The sequence below is a fragment of the Esox lucius genome, chromosome 16 (assembly GCF_011004845.1).
Source record: "Esox lucius isolate fEsoLuc1 chromosome 16, fEsoLuc1.pri, whole genome shotgun sequence".
Lineage (NCBI taxonomy): Eukaryota > Metazoa > Chordata > Actinopteri > Esociformes > Esocidae > Esox > Esox lucius.
In genome coordinates, this window is record NC_047584.1 from 13,472,030 (window position 1) to 13,491,166 (window position 19,137).

Consider the following 19,137-nt stretch of genomic DNA (forward strand, 5'->3'; position numbering starts at 1 on the left):
ACTTCTTTTTATAACAGACTGCAAACGTCTGGGGACTGAGGAGACAAGTTGCTCAAGTTTATGAATAGGAATGTTGTCCCATTCTTGTCTAATACAGGCTTCAAGTTGCTGAACTGTCTTAGGTCTTCTTTGTCGCACCTTCTTCTTTAAGATGCGCCAAATGTTTTCTATGGGTGAAAGATCTGGACTGCAGGCTGGCCATTTCAGTACCCGGATCCTTCTTCTAGGCAGCCATGACATTGCAATTGATGCAGTATGTGTAGAGAAAATGCCTGCACTTCTGGATCCTGTTTAGATACGGCTTCTTTTTTGACCTATAGAGTTTTAGGCGAATGCCACGGTGGATTGTTTTCACCAACAATTTTTTCTGAAAGTATTCCTGAGCCCATGTTGTGATTTCCATTACAGTATCATTCCTGTATGTGATGCAGTGCCGTCTGAAGGCCCGAAGATCACAGGCATCCAGTATGGTTTTCCGGCCTTGACCCTTACGCACAGAGATTCTCCAGATTCTCTGAATCTTTGGATGATATTTTGCACTGTAGATGATGATAACTTTTTTTCTGAGAAACTCCTTTCTGATATTGCTCCATTATTTTTCACCGCAGCATTGGGGGAATTGGTGATCCTCTGCCCATCTTGACTTCTGAGAAACACTGCCACTCTGAGAGGCTCTTTTTATACCCAATCAAGTTGCCAATTGACATAATAAGTAGCAAATCGGTCCTCCAACTGTTCCTTATCTGTACATTTAACTTTTCCGGCCCCTTATTGCTACCTGTCCCAACTTCTTTGGAATGTGTAGCTCTCATGAAATCCAAAATGAGCCAATATTTGGCTTGACATTACAAAATGTCTCACTTTCAACATTCAATATATTATCTATATTCTATTGTGAGTTAAATATAAGTTCATGAGATTTGTAAATTATTCCATTCCTTTTTTACTCACAATTTGTCCCAACTTTTCTGGAATCGGTTTTGTAAGATCCATCTATATTTTCTCACAATAGTATTTGAAAAACCAATCATTATATATTATGTATGTATATGTGTATACACTGGGAAAAGAAAGTCACCACCCCCTTTCAAAATGTTCACCTTTAGTTGCCTTACAGCCTGAAATGAATACACATAAAATCAGACCTTTTCCAACTTTATTCATACAAAGTAACCCAGAAAGTGAAAAACAAAAAAACCCTGTTTGATTAAGTGAAAAGATAGGGCTACCTTAATATAATGTAAAGTAGTGAGTGTACAGCTTGTATAACAGTATACATTTACTGTCCCCTCAAAATAACACAACAAACAGCCATTAATGTCTAAACCGCTGGCAACAAAAGTGAGTACACCCCTAACTGAAAATGTCCAAATTGGGCCCAATAAGCCATTTTCCCTCCCCGGTGTCATGTGACTCTTTAGTGTTACAAGGTCTCAGGTGTGAATGGGGAACAGGTGTGTTACATTTGATGTTATCACTCTCACACTCCCTCATACTGGTCACTGGAAGCACAACACTGCACCTCATGGCAAAGAACTCTCTGAGCATTTGAAAAAAAGAATTGTTGCTCTATATAAAGATGGCCTAGGCTATAAGAAGATTGCCAAGACCCTGAAACTGAGCTGCAGCACGGTGGCTGGGTGTTGTGTTATTGTTACGGTACGGTGAGCAGCAGCGCCACTGTGCCGTGATCGTTCAGTTCCCATCACATAGGAACACATCCCAGACTTGTTTCGTGTCATGTCTATAATCATTCACACCAGGTCCCTGTCATCTCGTCAGTATGTGTTTAAATGTTTCCCCTCTGCTCCCCACATTTGTCCATCATTGTTGTTGTTGTTGTGTTGCCGTCAGTTATGTTTCATGTGTAACCGATTAGTGCGTCCGTTTTGCTGCTTAAGTCAGCCCTTTCTTTTTGTTGTTTGGTTGTGTTCGGTGTTTGTTTAATTAAAAAAGTCTACATCGACCACCTTCTGTCTGCGCATGGTTCCTTACTCCCGCATCCCCATGTCAGTTACTTTGAGGGGACAGCAAATTTACACTGTTATACAAGCGGTTCACTCACTACTTTACATTGAAGCAAAGTGTAATTTCTTCAGTGTCGTCACATGAAAAGATATAATCAAATATGTGCAGAAATGTGAGGGGTGTACTCACTTTTGTGAGATATATACAGTGGGGAGAACAAGTATTTGATACACTGCCGATTTTGCAGGTTTTCCTACTTACAAAGCATGTCTGTAATTGTTATCATAGGTACACTTCAACTGTGAGAGACGGAAGCTAAAACAAAAATCCAGAAAATCACATGGTATGATTTTTTAATAATTAATTTGCATTTTATTGCATGACATAAGTATTTGATCACCTACCAACCAGTAAGAATTCCGGCTCTCATAGACATGTTAGATTTTCTTTAAGAAGCCCTCCTGTTCTCCACTCATTACCTGTTTTAACTGCACCTGTTTGAACTCGTTACCTGTATAAAAGACACCTGTCCACACACTCAATCAAACAGACTCCAACCTCTCCACAATGGCCAAGACCAGAGAGCTGTGTAAGGACATCAGGGATAAAATTGGAGACCTGCACAAGGCTGGGATGGGCTAAAGGACAATTGGCAAGCAGCTTGGTTAGAAGGCAACAACTGTTGGCGCAATTATTAGAAAATGGAAGAAGTTCAAGATGACGGTCAATCTCCCTCGGTCTGGGGCTCCATGCAAGATCTCACCTCGTGGGGCATCAATTATCACGAGGAAGGTGAGGGATCAGCCCAGAACTATATGGCAGGACCTGGTCAATGACCTGAAGAGAGCTGGGACCACAGTCTCAAAGAAAACCATTAGTAACACACTACGCCGTCATGGATTAAAATCCTCCAGTGCACGTAACGTCCCCCTGCTCAAGCCAGCGCATGTCCAGGCCCATCTGAATTTTGCCAATAACCATCTGGATGATCCAGAGGAGGAATGGGAGAAGGTCATGTGGTCTGATGAGACAAAAATAGAGCTTTTTGGTCTAAACTCCACTCGCCGTGTTTGGAGGAAGAAGAAGGATGAGTACAACCCCAAGAACACCATCACAACTGTGAAGCATGGAGGTGGAAACATCATTCTTTGGGGATGCTTTTCTGCAAAGGGGACAGGACGACTGCACCGTATTGAGGGGAGGATGGATGGGGCCATGTATTGTGAGATCTTGGCCAACAACCTCCTTCCGTCAGTAAGAGCATTGAAGATGGGTCGTGACTGGATCTTCCAGCATGACAACGACCCGAAACACACAGCCAGGGCAACTGAGGAGTGGCTCCGTAAGAAGCATCTCAAGGTCCTGGAGTGGTCTAGCCAGTCTCCAGGCCTGAACCCAATAGAAAATCTTTGGAGGGAGCTGAAAGTCCGTATTGCCCAGCGACAGCCCCAAAACCTGAAGGATCTGGAGAAGGTCTGTATGGAGGAGTGGGCCAAAATCCCTGCTGCATTGTGTGAAAACCTGGTCAACAACTGCAGGAAACGTATGATCTCTGTAATTGCAAACAAAGGTTTCTCTACCAAATATTAAGATCTGCTTTTCTGATGTATCAAATAATTATGTCATGCAATAAAATGCAATTTAATTACTTAAAAATGATAAAATGTGATTTTATGGATTTTTGTTTTAGATTCCGTCACTCACAGTAGAAGAGTACCTTTGATAAAATGACAGACTTGTACATGCTTTGTAAGTGGGAAAAGCTGCAAAATGGGCAGTGTATCAAATACTTGTTCTCCTCACTATACATGCACACACACACACACAGACAGACAGACATGACATTCAGAGAAAAAGAGAAAGAAGGAAGAAAGAAAAAGAGAAGAGAGCAATATGTTAACTAAGTTCACATTCCTGCTGTCTATCTGGCTGTTTCCCCACAGAGAGGTTGATCAGCCATGACAGTGTTAGTCGAAGAGGAGCATATACGGTATGCGTCATCCTTATTAAGAGGCAACAATGAGGTACTGAGATCGCAGGAAACAGGCAAAGCATTTCTCGGACTTACCCCGATAGCTGTCAGAATGGGAACCTGGTATATCCACTTAATGTTCCCGGCACTTAACTCCCAACACCTAAAATCATGTAGAGAAAAGAGGAGGGGAGAGTGAAGTAAATGGTTCTATAAGGACAAACAAGGACACCTTAAGAAGGGGGAATGAATCAATAAATAATAGGTTATATATCAAACAAGGAAATTAAACTAGAAGTAGACAGACATAGAGAGGTAAAAAGGTGAAGTTAAATTAGCAATGAGAAAAGAAGAGCACAAGCCAGTAAATGTACTTGACAGTCCTGGGTAAGGATCTGAAATCTACAGAGCAACTAGAAAGTGCTCCGTTCAGTTCCATCACTTCGCAATAGCAAAGGCTATGTCTGCCTTCCCGGTTCAATGTGAGAATTGGTTTTGCTTATTCAGTCAGTATTTGAAACATATTTGTTTTCCAACAAGCCTGCAATTGTGATATTTCCCCTCCAGAAATCTGGCACATACAAGTAAGAAAGACAGCCATATCTGCATTGTGTAGGCGGTTGTTCATGGTTTTTAGTCAGTCTTGTAAAAAAAAATATCTTGAGCTCGGAGATTTAAGTGTGTGACTTCCATATCAGTGCGTGTCAAATGGGAGGAGTTGATACTTGATTTTAAAAAGAAATCGGGCTTCCTATTGCTCATAGCTAAAATCCTTAAAGGGCAAATACATCAAAGCTCACATACTTAATGAACTGTTGTACATAAGGATGATAAACATTTTTGGGAGGAATACAGAGAAAGTTTCAGCACCCAATACGCCCTTAATAAGTAATTACAACAACAGATCTCAGGGGTGATCACAATGATGTTTTATCCTGCTTATACCATGCCAACCAACAATAACATGAACACACACTTACAAGTAGCAATAACATTTTCGAATGATAACCCCCTCTTGACAAGCGAATTAATGCTCTTCCACTTTAAGCTTATTACATTGAAGCAACTGTACTGTAAGCACTGAGGTTTTGTACAGCAATATCTTTGCAATTAGTAAATTGCAATTTTGTGTTCCCCCAAGATACTCTAAATTCAGGATAAAATTATTTCATGATGTCCAGCTATAGGTAGTGTAAAGTTAGCTAGCAGTGCCCAATCAGTTTGCATGGATGATGTTAGAAAGTGGTGGGAAATGACTGCATAAAATTTTCAGATCTCGTTAGTCCTTCAGTACATGCTCTGATGTAATAGTGTCTAGTTAAGCATGGAAATCCCATTCCAGAAACTGTGAATTAAGCTCTTTCGTATTTCCCGATCATACCACTGAGCAGGTACAGTAGCTAATTCCCTGTTTTGCTCCAGTCTTAAGGGATGCTGTGAGTGACAGCAGGGCTGCCTTCATTTCTTTTCTTTTTTTCAGGACATTTATGTCAGCTCGCGTAAAAGCCATCTATAAACTCGGAGGGTTCAAACTAAATATATAGTTAAGCTAATTGGTTTCAGGTGTGTGACCCTGGTCAAAAAGTGACCCACCAAATCATCCATGAGAGTGGAGTGAGGAGGCTTGGCTAAACACAGGAGATACCAGTGCTGTCTGAGGGAACTAGCAAATAACAGGGAGTCAACACAGAAACCGATAACCACTAAGTATCCATATAGTAGAAGAATCCCGTAAGCAGGGTCAGTCTGGTACATGTGAGGACTTCAAGATTAGCAGGGTTGTGGTCCATCCAACATGATGCTGGTAGAAACGCTCTAAGCCATGTCATTCTCTATAAAGACCAAACACATCTGTCAAGGGACGCCCATTGAAATGGGTTCACTATGGTGATGGTGAATAGCAAAATGCTGTAAAATCGCAAATCAGGTTGAGAGACGGTGTTCTTGCGACTGGCAGGGGCACTCTACATAAATCCATATTTATAAAGGGCATGTGAAGAGCCGGGGATTTTTAACAGGGCCCTGAGAAGGTGCTTGAGGGGTCCATAGCTTGAGGATTCCATCTGGTGAGCAGATCTTTGAGTAAAGCAATTACACACACAGTTGCTAGTGAGAGTCTACACATGTTGCCTACAAAATGTATCCTTGAAAGGCTTTCCATCCAATTGTCCAATTGTTGAAAATCGTAGGTGTCTTGATTGTTTACATCTTTATTCCCCAGAGAAACGACATGGTGGAGGCAGATACAGGCTTTCACAAGGCTCTCTATATAATATCTGCATATTAAATGGGGACTAATATCTCATACCTTCCATCGGCTAGTGTTGCCCGGACAACTGCCCATGCTGCTACGAACAGTCCAGGAACACCTGAAATTGGAAATAAACTTAGTTTAAATACATTTTTATAAATACTTGTTAAAAATATTTAATTCATTACTTATTTTGGCAGCTGGCAGATTTTATGCAAGTATTTTTCATCAAACCATGTTTTTCAATCAATCAAATGTATTTATAATGCCCTTTTTACATCAGCAGTTGTCCAAAGTGCTTTTACAAAACACCCAGCCTGAAACACCAAGGAGCAAGCAACAACGGTGTTGAAGCACAGTGGCTAGGAAAAACTCCCTACAAGTCGAACCAAACGTTAGACTAATTCTGTTCCAAGGCACAGGTATCATAAGCCTAATCTACAGTTGCTCACAGCAAGCTCAGAAACCGCAAGTGCATCACATTAGGTAATCATCAACATATAGGTTACAAAGCTTATTGTAGCTATACACTCACCTAAAGGATTATTAGGAACACCTGTTAAATTTCTCATTAATGCAATTATCTAATCAACCAATCACATGGCAGTTGCTTCAATGCATTTAGGGGTGTGGTCCTGGTCAAGACAATCTCCTGAACTCCAAACTGAATGTCAGAATGGGAGAGAAAGGTGATTTAAGCAATTTTGAGCGTGGCATGGTTTTTGGTGCCAGACGGGCCGGTCTGAGTATTTCACAATCTGCTCAGTTACTGGAATTTTCACGCACAACAATTTTTAAGGTTTACAAAGAATGGTGTGAAAATGGAAAAACATCCAGTATGCGGCAGTCAACAAGGCGAAAATGCCTTGTTGATGCTAGAGGTCAGAGGAGAATGGGCCGACTGATTCAAGCTGATAGAAGAGAAACTTTGAGTGAAATAACCACTCGTTGGTTTCTTGAACATGACAATGAGTTCACTGTACTGAAATGGCCCCCACAGTCACCAGATCTCAACCCAATAGAGCATCTTTGGGATGTGGTGGAACGGGAGCTTCGTGCCCTGGATACCTTGATCCCTGGATGTTGGTGGAGATCCCACAAATCTCCACCAACTGCAAGATGCTATCCTATCAATATGGGCCAACATTTCTAAAGAATGCTTTCAGCACCTTGTTGAATCAATGCCATGTAGAATTAAGGCAGTTCTGAAAGCGAAAGGGGGTCAAACACAGTATTAGTATGGTGTTTCTAATAATCCTTTAGGTGAGAGTATGTGTCCTCTGTATTCCTTTCACTGAAAAGATTAGGCCAAAATCTCTTGTTATAAAAGATTAAGTTCTATGAACATGCTATTAAAGACATTAGTGTCTATGACTAGATGGCAAATACTAGACTAAACGGCACTCCAACCCAATGTTGCCAGAAATTACAAGAGAAACAAGCAACCGGGACTGAGAAAAGAAGCCCAAAATCACTTGGAGCTTCAGACGAAGCCCAAAAAGCACTGTTTTACACAAACAACGCCTTTGTACTATTTCAGTTTTAAGGGATCCAGCTGCTTGATAGGGCCGAGGAGGCTACCCAACGTTGATGTTCCCAATCTTCAAATTTAGCGAACGTACAGAAACATATCTTAAAGGTGGAATTACATTTCATGCCAACCTTTCACTACATAGGTTCAATATTTCCATAATATTTGTGAATACATTAATGGCCAATACAAAGCTAATGGTGTATTTTGCCATTGTTTGCAAACAAAAGTCAATTGAACACACCTCTAGCCACTGAACTAATTTGGGGAAGGGAAAGAATCACAACTACTAGTAGCCGGTATTAACTCAGACGTAAATTAGGCAGCAGGGCTAGAAAGTATACAGGGACGTTACAGCTAGTCTCTGTTTCCATGTGCCTCATGATCTAAACAATACACAAGCCCAAATAAGCATGTGCATTTTGAAAACAACCCTAAAAAACTGCAATGCGCAACAAACAATATTTCCAAGTGACTTTCTGAAAGACATTATTATAAAAATTGGACATGGCAACCCTGCTCCAGAGAACCGTGCTTTACCTGCACTATTCTTCACTCCCACATGTCTCAGACCTCAAATAGGCTACATAAAACATTTGCCTTTTTTAGGTTAGTGTTTCTTGAGTAAAGAAAATGCCATACGCCAGCTTACAACCAGTTAAAAAGTCTACACACCCCTGTTAAAATGCCAGGTTCTTGTGATGTATAAGTGTGACAAATGAGACAAAGATAAATCATGTCAGAACTTTTTCCACCTTTAATGTGACCTATAACGTGAACAATTCAATTGGAAAACAAACTGAAATCTTTAAGGAGGAAAAATAAATAACTCACAATAACCTGGTTCCATAAGTGTGCACACCCTTAAACTAATACTTTGTTGAAGCACCTTTTGATTTTATTACAGGACTCAGTCTTTTTGGGTAAGAGTCTATTAGCATGGCATATCTTGACGTGGCAATATTTGCCCACTATTCTTTGCAAAAGTGCTCCAAATCTGAGGACATCTCCTGTGCACAGCCTTCTTCAAATCACCCCACAAATGTTCAATTGGATTCAGGTCTGGGCTGTGGTTGGGCCATTCCAAAACATTGATCTTCTTGTCAAGCCATGCTTTTGTAGATTTGGTAGTGTGCTTTGGGTTGTTATCGTACTAAAAGATGAACTTCCTCTTCATCTTCAGATTTCTAACAGACTCCTGAAGGCTTTGTGCCAAAATTGCCTGGTATTTGGAACTGTTCATCATTCCCTCCACCCTGACTAAGGCCCCGGTTCCAGCTGAAGAAAAACAGCCCCAAAGCATGATCCTGCTACCACCATTCTTCACTGTGGGTATGGTGCTCTTTGGGTGCAGTGTTGCTTTTGCGCCAAACATACCTTTTTGAATGATGGCCAAAAAGGTCAACCTTGGTTTCATCAGACTATAACACATCTTCCCATGTGCTTTTGGTAGACTTGATGTTTGTTTTTGCAAACTTCAACTGGGCTTGGATGTTTTTCTTTGTAAGAAAAGGCTTCCGTCTTGCCACCCTACCCCATAGCCCATTCAAATGAAGAATACGGGAGATTGTTGTCACATGTAGCACACAGCCAGTACTTGCCAGAAATTGCAGTTTCTTTTGCAGTTTCTTTTACGTTGCTGTAGGCCTCTTGGAAGCCTCCCTGACCAGTGTTCTTCTTGTCTTTTCATAAATTATGGAGGGACGTCCAGTTCTTGGTAATGTCTCTGTTGTGCCATATTTTCTCCACTTGATGATGACTGACTTCACTGTGTTCCATGGTATATACAGAGGGGAGAAGAAGTATTTGATGCCGATTTTGCAGGTTTTCCTACTTACAAAGCATGTAGAGGTCTGTAATTTGTATCATAGGTACACATCAACTGAGAGATGGAATCTAAAACAAAAATCCAGAAAATCCAGAAAGTCTACATCGACCACCTTCTGCCTGCGCCTGGTTCCTTACTCCCGCATCCCCATGTTAGTTATTTTGAGGGAAAAGTTTACACTGTTATACAAGCGGTTCACTCACTACTTTACATTGTAGCAAAGTGTAATTTCTTCAGTGTCGTCACATGAAAAGATATAATCAAATATTTGCAAAATTGTAAGGGGTGTACTCACCTTTGTGAGATATATACAGTGGGGAGAACAAGTATTTTTTTTGATTTTGCAGGTTTTCCTACTTACAAAGCATGTAGAGGTCAGTAATAAAAATCCAGAAAATCACATTGTATGACTTTTTAAATAATTAATTTGCATTTTATTGCATGACATAAGTATTTGATCACCTACCACAGACCTGTTAGTTTTTCTTTAAGAAGCCCTCCTGTTCTCCACTCATTACCTGTATTAACTGCACCTGTTTGAACTTGTTACCTGTATAAAAGACACCTGTCCACACACCCAATCAAACAGACTCCAACCTCTCCACAATGGCCAAGACCAGAGAGCTGTGTAAGGACATCAGGTATAAAATTGTAGACGTGCACAAAGCTGGGATGGGCTAAAGGACAATAAGCAGCTTGGTTACAAGGCAACAACTGTGGGCGCAATTATTAGAAAATGGAAGAAGTTCAAGATGACGGTCAATCTCCCTCTGTCTGGGGCTCCATGCAAGATCTCACCTCGTGGGGCATCAATGATCATGAGGAAGGTAAGGGATCAGCACAGAACTACAGGGCAGGACCTAGCCAATGACCTGAAGAGAGCTGGGACCACAGTCTCAAAGAACCATTAGTAACACACTACGCTGTCATGGACTAAAATCCTGCAGCGCACGCAAGGACCCCCTGCTCAAGCCAGCGCATGTCCAGGCCCGTCTGAAGTTGATCCAGAGGATGATCCAGAGGAGGAATGGGAGAATGTCATGTGGTCTGATGAGACAAAAATAGAGCTTTTTGGTCTAAACTCCACTCGCTGTGTTTGAAGGAAGAAGAAGGATGAGTACAACCCCAAGAACACCATCACAACTGTGAAGCATGGAGGTGGAAACATCATTCTTTGGGGATGCTTTTCTGCAATGGGGACAGGATGACTGCACCGTATTGAGGGGAGGATGGATGGGGCCATGTATCGTGAGATCTTGGCCAACAACCTCCTTCCCTCAGTAAGAGCATTGAAGATGGGTCGTGGCTGGGTCTTCCAGCATGACAACGACCCGAAACACACAGCCAGGGCAACTGAAGAGTGGCTCCGTAAGAAGCATCTCAAGGTCCTGGAGTGGCCTAGCCAGTCTCCAGACCTGAACCCAATAGCAAGTCTTTGGAGGGAGCCGAAAGTCTGTATTGCCCAGTGACAACCCCCGAAACCTGAAGGATCTGGAGAAGGTCTGTATGGAGGAGTGGGCCAAAATCCCTGCTGCAGTGTGTGCAAACCTGGTCAACAACTACAAGAAACGTATTATCTCTGTCATTGCAAACAAAGGTTTCTGTACCAAATATTAAGTGCTACTTTTCTGATGTATCAAATATTTATGTCATGCAATAAAATGCAAATGAATTACTTAAAAATCATACAATGTGATTTTATGGATTTTTGTTTTAGATTGTCACTCACAGTTGAAGAGTACCTATGATAAAAATCTGATCTTTCTTTGTAAGTGGGAAAACGTGCAAAATGGGCAGTGTATCAAATACTTGTTCTCCCCGCTGTATAATGCTTCTCCTGACTGATATCTTTCAACAATGAGATCCCTCTGATGCTTTTGAAGCTCTCTGCCGACCATGGCTTTTGCTCTTAGATGCAACTAAGAAAATGTCAGGAATATCCTAATAGTAGAACAGCTGAACCTTATTTGTGATTAATCAGAGTCACTTTAAATGATGGCAGGTGTGTAATGACTTCTATTTAACATGAATTTTTACGTGATTTATTAATTCTGAACACAGCTACATCCCCAGTTATAAGAGGGTGTGCATACTTATGCAACCAGGTTCTTGTAATGTTTTTATTTTTCATTTTTCCCCCTTAAATATTTCTGTTTGTTTTTCAATTGAATTGTTCACATTATAGGTCACATTAAAAGTGGAAAAAGTTCTGACATGATTTATCTTTGTCTTATTCTTTTACATAAAAAAAACCAGCATTTTAACAGTGGTGTGTAGACTTTTTATATGCGCTGTACATAGATATAAAAACAAGTAGTCCATCATAAAATAAAATTAAGATTGCAACTCAGAAGAAGTCAGAAAAAATCGCATCGTTACTGTCTAGCTTCAGCTCTGCTGTGCACAGAACGTGTTCATTCCAGAAGGAGGGCAGGTGGAGTTAGTAGGTTATGCCGACAGTTTGAGGATCCAACAGAGTTACAAGGTTTAGTTACAAGCTTTTTTAAATACTTTTCATTGGTTAAATATTTGTTCAACCCACAGACAGACATGAAGGGTGACCAACAGCGTTGATTCATGAAAAAAAATACAAATGACAAAATACAAGGTTTCCGCCAGACAGCGACAATATGTTAGGAATGATTTGAAAACGTATGATATGTTACGAATGCTACTAAAACGTATCATACATTACGAATTTGCACAAAACATCCAAGCCATGTTTCAAACCGGCAACATTGAGCCATGCAGATGGGCGTCCTACCCAGTGCTCCATACTGGGATAACAGATCTTACCAAGGTCGCTAGAATATGTAATAAATGCATTTTAACATTACAGTTAACATTAGGCGTCACAGTACTTGGGTTAAGGTTAGGTATCACAGCACAGGGGTTAAGGTTAGGGTTAAGCTTTGGGGTAAGGTCAGAAAATGAAAAAGGTTAGGTTACACACTAAATTAGGTCTCTTAGTACCTGCTGCTGAATAGCATCAATATAGCATGATGCTCCCATCACCATGCTTCAGTGTAGGGAATGCTATTAGCCAGGAGATGAGCAATACCTTGTTTTCACTAGATGCAATGCTTGGGATTCAAGCCTAAGATCTCATTTTGTCTCATCAGACATTCATAAAGGCCTGATTGATGGAGTGCTGAGGAGATGTTTGTATTGTGTGTAGATTGATGGCAAAAACCAAATTTACACTTACACATACATACACATAATTCTATTTAAATTCTTTCACATTTTCCCTTTTGGCTGCACGGCCAAATAGACAAAATTGCACTGATTGTCAGTGACAGAAATTATTCTTGGTCAGTTTGGTCTCTTTGGTTGCTATGTGTATGCGTTTTGTCAACAAACACACCCACACAGTTTCCAGGGAATGTACAATATAACTCCTTCTGCTTGAGACCTACGTTGTTTTGTTTTACACATCTACATCTTCAAAGGTATCTTTCATGCTCCCTGTTTCCTACCAGAACAAACACATCAAAAGAGGATAAAAAATAATGATTCACCATAATAGGTGGAGTATCAAGACTAACAGTGCGACAGTCACAGTGTTGTCATGTGTGGAGGGGAAGAGGTTGAAGAACGACTGACGCACAATATAAGGCAATTACGAGGTTTCCGAATGATTCCTGTAGCTCCACAGACATCGGTTTACAATGCTGGCCCTTCATTCATTTACTATTTTGCCCGTCATTCCAATAGATCATTTAAAATGGAGGCCTTTCTCCCTTCCTTCCAATAGGTTACTTAAAGGGGCACTGTGCATAATCCCGCCTCTCTCATTTACAAGGCTTAACTTGTCCACTCTTCCCTTGCTGAATGATGCCAGAATATGATTTGCTAGTCCAGGGTGGTGGGGGGATAGTACTGTGAGTGTCTAAAAGGTAGTGTGAGATGACTACAATTCAATGCAAGCTTGTAAATTATGAACTGCAGATACAGTATTTCACAAAACAGAATTAATGTCTAAACTGGCAACAAAAGTGAGGTTTAGACATGTGTTTTTTTGAGGGGACAGCAAATTTACACTGTTATACAAGCTGTTCACTCACGACTTTACATTGTAGCAAAGTCTAATTTCTTCAGTGTTGTCACATGAAAAGATATAATCAGATATTTACAAAATCTGTGAGGGGTGTTATCGGTTTCATGTTATCATTACTTTTTTATTTTAACACCTTCATATACAGTAGGCTCTCCAGGTATTAGTGGTGTGGGTCAACTGTGTTCACACTCACAGGCCTGTAATTCCAAATAATTCATTCACAACTGCCAGGCTATACTGTATGTATAAAGTGAAATTCTGTTGCCCGGATCCGGTTCTGAATACCGTGATTCTCAGAATTTCTGGATTCCTTTAACTGCAGACATTATAGGGACCTAGAGATGATCTTATAGCAAAAAGTGTGAGTCTATGTAATACAGTATGTACCTATCATGAGCAGATGGCAAACATACACACACACAATATGTTTGCAAACATATGAACACACACATATACACAAGAATGCACACACAACTATTACAGTCCATAGTGGATTGAACTGTGGTTAAATGAAACTCTACCTAAATCCTACTAAACTTAACTGTTAATGTCACTGTTTGGGCCAGTGTGCATCTTCATTGTGTACTGGCTAGCAATGGTAACCATTCAAAATAAATGTGAAATTCCATTCATGAAAATCATGACACACACTCACCCCATCCAATAAGGATAAAGCCCCACAGGTACTTGCTGTCAGAGAGGAATGCCATGAAGATGAGACTGTGGAGGTATAGGCCTTCAACTAGAATCCAATAGTAGTTGGTGGCCAGGAAATAGATAAACAGCAACACTGTCACCTTACACCCAATCTGGAGAGAGAAATGGAGAAGGAGACCCACCGAAACGGTTGGTAAGAAAATGCCATCAATAAAACTATCCCCAGGGTTTCACTCACAATTGTCTTTCTCAAAGAAACAATTTATTCTCACAGCAAGTAGCTTATCCAAAATCCTGGTTCCAGTTCTGTTCTTCTTAAGTTCTGTAATTTCCTTGTGGGAGAAGAGTGGTGGCAGATACAGAGTACCCACAGTACATAACCCTCACATTTTTTACATTTGCACAAGGTTTGTTTTTTGCCGAAAGGAAGCTGATGAAAATATATGGAATTTCCAATAAATGTTTCACAGTAGGGGACAGCAGAATATTCAGTTTGATATTTTCTAAATGGCTACCCTGCCAGACAAGTTTGATCAAGCCATTAGAAAAGAGCCACGTTATTGTTGCTCATCATCATGCTTCACTGAGTTTCTTCACACATTACTGACAGTGTAAAGATCTATTTTATTAACCGTCCAGAAACAGACAATGTCTTGCATTTAACTGTCCAGAATATAATCTATAAGCTACCTCCCTTTGATAATACATTTTGAATCACATTGTGATTCATGCAGAAGATTTGAGAAGCTATGAATGAACTTACCTTCGACATAGCTATTAACATACAGTATGTACATCATGAAGTGGCTGTATATTTTTATATAGCAACTGTGTAAAATTGGCCTTTATCTACTTATCCAGGAGAAAGGAAGGCTGTATAATGCTTAGCTGTTTTGAAACAGCTTGGTTTTATATGGCCTTCTACTACAGTTTTGTAAAGGCCATAAGCCCTGGTTCTTATTATGAAAATTAAACTCATTGATCCACTGAAAGTCAAATGCTTCTTTCTAATCAATGAATCACATATTTTTTTATGTAATAGTTTAATATTTTGTCAGTGTATTATTTTTGCTGTGAGATGTGAGACCCATCCTCTCAGAATGTTATTTCCATGACTCATCTGTTATTGTAATCTGACTGAATAGCATTGTGTTATGTGTGGTTCTATTGTGCCAGTAGCAGAAAAACACCACATTTACTGAAAAGGAAGAGAAAGACCAAGGATGTTAGTGTTAGCCAAGTAGAGGTTGTAAAATGATCAGAAGTAGAGACGTGACACTCCATTAAGAGAAGCATAATCATATAAACACGGAATAATCATATCATTATATCATTGTTAAATCATAGATTATATAGCTTATCAGGCATGCTGTATGCTGCCTGCTGTTACCTACCTGGCTACCTGCCAAACTTTTTTGAATGTACTCTATATAAACTAATTGGTTAAATTCTACTTTAAGAGTTTACCAACGCAATACTTTTATCTGTTGACCTTTTAACCAACTTTTCTACACCGGGACTCTGTTTGGACATAATTAACGGAACTACTCACGCCTGAACACCCGAAGCTAAAAACCATTACTATGCCTTATCAATGTAATTGTTGTAGCTACAACATGGAGGAGAACTATCGTCTTCAGGTGAAGATAGCAGAGTTAGAGGCTCGGCTTCAGACGCAAATGTCAGAAATGGAAAAAACTGCATCTGTGCCACCAGGAAGAAACAATAGTTTTGTTAGACCCCTGGCATAGCTCCTGCAGCCAGGCAAGAACTTTCTCTTGGTCACTGGGAAGAAATGCCGTCGACCTGTTAAACCTATGTCGCTGCTAGAGCCAAGTGAGATTTTCAACAGGTTTTCCCCTCTGGAGTCGGAGTCAAGGCCCGAGCTGTCTTCGGAGGGGAATGATTTTAAACTGGTGGCCCAGAAAAGCAGAACATAGCATCAGCTTGTAAACTAACTAAAGATGTGTCGGCATCGAGTAATTGTCTCTGGCCCCCTCCCAGCTAGGGGTGGTGACGAGCTCTACAGCAGACTTGCACAACTCAATCGCTGGCTGAAAACAGAGTTCGGCCCATCGCAGAGGTAGAGTTTATTGATAACTGGCAGTCCTTTTGTGACTCTCCCAGAAATAGGGCCAGGCCTGATCTGCTGAGGAGCGACAGACTCCATCCTAGCTGGAGTGGTGTTCTTCTTTTATCTAGGAACATTGACAGGAGTCTCACTCCTATAGCCTTAACATGAGAGGGTGCAGGTCAGGCCGCAGGCTGTTAGCCAGCCTGTTAGCCAGCCTGTTAGCATAGTGGAGTCTGTCGATAGCATAGCCAGAGTAGTTGGTACAGTTTTACCTATTGCCACTGTGATACGTTCCAGGCTGAGAAAAGTTAAACCAGGTAATGCTAACAATAGCAACCTTATTAAGATAAAGCCTTCCTCCACCTCGATCACAAAGAAAAATGACTGTATCACCTTGCATCTCAAAATGTTAGATCCCCTGCTCCAAAGGCAGTTTCAGTAAATTAATTAATCTCTGATCATAAACTAGATGTTATTGGCTTGTGTGAAAAGTGGCTAAAGCCTAATGAATTAATTGCTTTAAATGAGGCCTCTCCTCCTGGTTATACTAGTGATCATATCCCTGTGCATCCCGAAAAGGAGGGGGTGTTGCTAATATTTATGAATTTACTCTCAAACATATCACTGGTTTTCATTCTTTTGAAGTTTTACTCATGAAAGTTAACCAGGCTGATAAATCATTTTACATAGCTACTATTTACAGGCTCCCCGGGCCATACACAATGTTCCTCAATGAGTTTCCAGAATTCTTGTCTAAACTTGTAGTCATGGCAGATATTATTCAAATTTTTGGCTTTCAGATAAATAAGATTTGGTTTAAATCTTATTTATCTGAAAAATATCAGTTTGTATGTGTGGATGGCATATCCTCTGACAAATCAAAGGGATGTTTTGGTGTTCCTCAAGGCTTGGTTCTGGGCCCATTATTGTTCTCACTATATATGCTGCCTCTGGGTGATGTTATCTGGAATCACAATGTCAATTTTTATTGTTATGCTGATGACACAGTTATATGTTTCAATGAAGCATGGAGAAGCCCCAAAATTAGCAACTTTGGAAGCAAGTGTTTCAGATATTACGAAGTGGATGACAGAGAATTTCTTGCTTTTAAACTCAAGAAAAACAGAAATGCTCATTTTAGGACCCAAGAAACAAAGAGCGTTGTTGGCAGATCTCACTGTGACCCTCGACGGCTGCTTGGTCGTATCCCAAAAAACTGTAAGAAACCTCGGCGTTACCCTTGACCCTGACCTCTCCTTTGATGAACATATAAAATATGTCTCAAAAGTTGCTTATTTTCATCTTCGTAATATTGCAAAAATCTGAATCTTTTGATCAAAAACTGGTGCAGAAAAAAAATCCATGCTTTTGTTAATTCTAGATTAGATTACTGCAATGCTCTTCTTTCTGGTTACCCTGATAAATCAATAAATAAACTTCAATTAGTGCTGCACACGGCTGCTAGATTCCTAACTAGAACAAAAAAATGTGAACACATTATTCCAGGGCTAGCCTCTTTACACTGGCTGCCTGTTAGGGTTAGGGCTGATTTTAAGGTTTTATTGTTAACCTATAAATCAATACATGGACTTGCTCCTACTTACTTCGCTGAAATGATCCAGCCATACATACCTAAATGCAACCTTGCATCGCAAGATGCAGGCCTTCTAATTGTACCAAGAATTTCTAAACAAACAGCCGGAGGCAGAGCTTTCTCTCATGGAGCTCCACTACTGTGGAATGATCTGCCAATCAAGGTTAGAAATGCAAACTCAGTGCAAACTTTCAAGTGTCTACTAAAGACTCATCTCTACAGCATGGTCTATGATTAAATGTAGTTTGGCCCAGGTGTGTGAAGGTTACCAGAAAGTCTTGTTACTGTCCACCCTTGCTGTCTTGCCAGGTGGGCTCTCATCGCCACCGGGATGCCCTCCCTCCAATGTCATTCGGGGGCGGAGTCACTGGCTTGTTGTTGTCTCTCTGTTGCGCAATTGTGCAATTGGACTGTACTCTGCTGGCAATACTTGGCCCTCTTTCAGGGTGGTTGCAGTTGGTGGGGGTCCCTTTGATTGATGTTTGGCAATGTGGGTGGATTGATTTCATGCCTGTTGGGCCCTGTCCGGGGCCTCCCCTGGATAGGGCCACAGTGTCACTGGACCCCACTGTCTCAGCCCCAAGGTCTTACGCTGCTATATTATTGTGCTGGGGGAGTAGGGTCAGTTCTCCTTCTCTTGAAAGGCTTGAAAGACCCGTTGCTGTCCCTGTCCAAAGTCCTCCTGGTTTTGTTGCAGATCAAGACGATACCTGACGATTTCAGCTGCCACTGGGCTGACACCTCCCCCCTCCCCCGTGTTGTCCCTGTCCTTGTCCATCTGGTCATGCTTCCAACCTGGACTAAGTTTAAATAGACTCTGGACTAAGCCCACATGCATTTATTAATTATTACAATTTGTACTCTTAATATGTTCACCCGGCACAGCCAGAAGAGGACTTCCTAAATTTTGGCCTTCTTAAGGAGATTTTCCTAGCCACTGGAATTCAACAATACTTTTGTTTGCTCGTTGGGGTTTAAGGCCGGGTGTTTTGTAAAAGCACTTTGTGAAAACAGCTGAAATAAAAAGGGCTTTATAAATAAATTTGATTGAAATTTGATTGACAAGGGCACTTTGAAACAACTTTCCTGATTTACAGTATTAGTTCGTTTTTCCACTCACTGCCTTTACAAAAATAGAAGAACAGGCTATGAAGGCCTTTTATTACGGGCATGATTCTAAGTAGACAAGCCCGGCCAACAAA

General features: G+C 40.8%; 1 protein-coding gene across 1 annotated transcript in view; it reads right to left on the reverse strand.

The window, feature by feature from the left end:
* pth2ra (parathyroid hormone 2 receptor a) overlaps positions 1 to 19,137 on the reverse strand; it is a 56,030-nt gene that overhangs the window by 14,805 nt on the left and 22,088 nt on the right. Inside the window, exons 7-9 of the mRNA XM_034286700.1 lie at positions 14,266 to 14,419; positions 6,249 to 6,309; positions 4,037 to 4,103 (exon numbers count right to left, since the gene is read on the reverse strand). Coding sequence (XP_034142591.1) covers positions 4,037 to 4,103; positions 6,249 to 6,309; positions 14,266 to 14,419 — 282 coding nt within the window. The remainder of the gene's footprint in view (positions 1 to 4,036; positions 4,104 to 6,248; positions 6,310 to 14,265; positions 14,420 to 19,137) is intronic.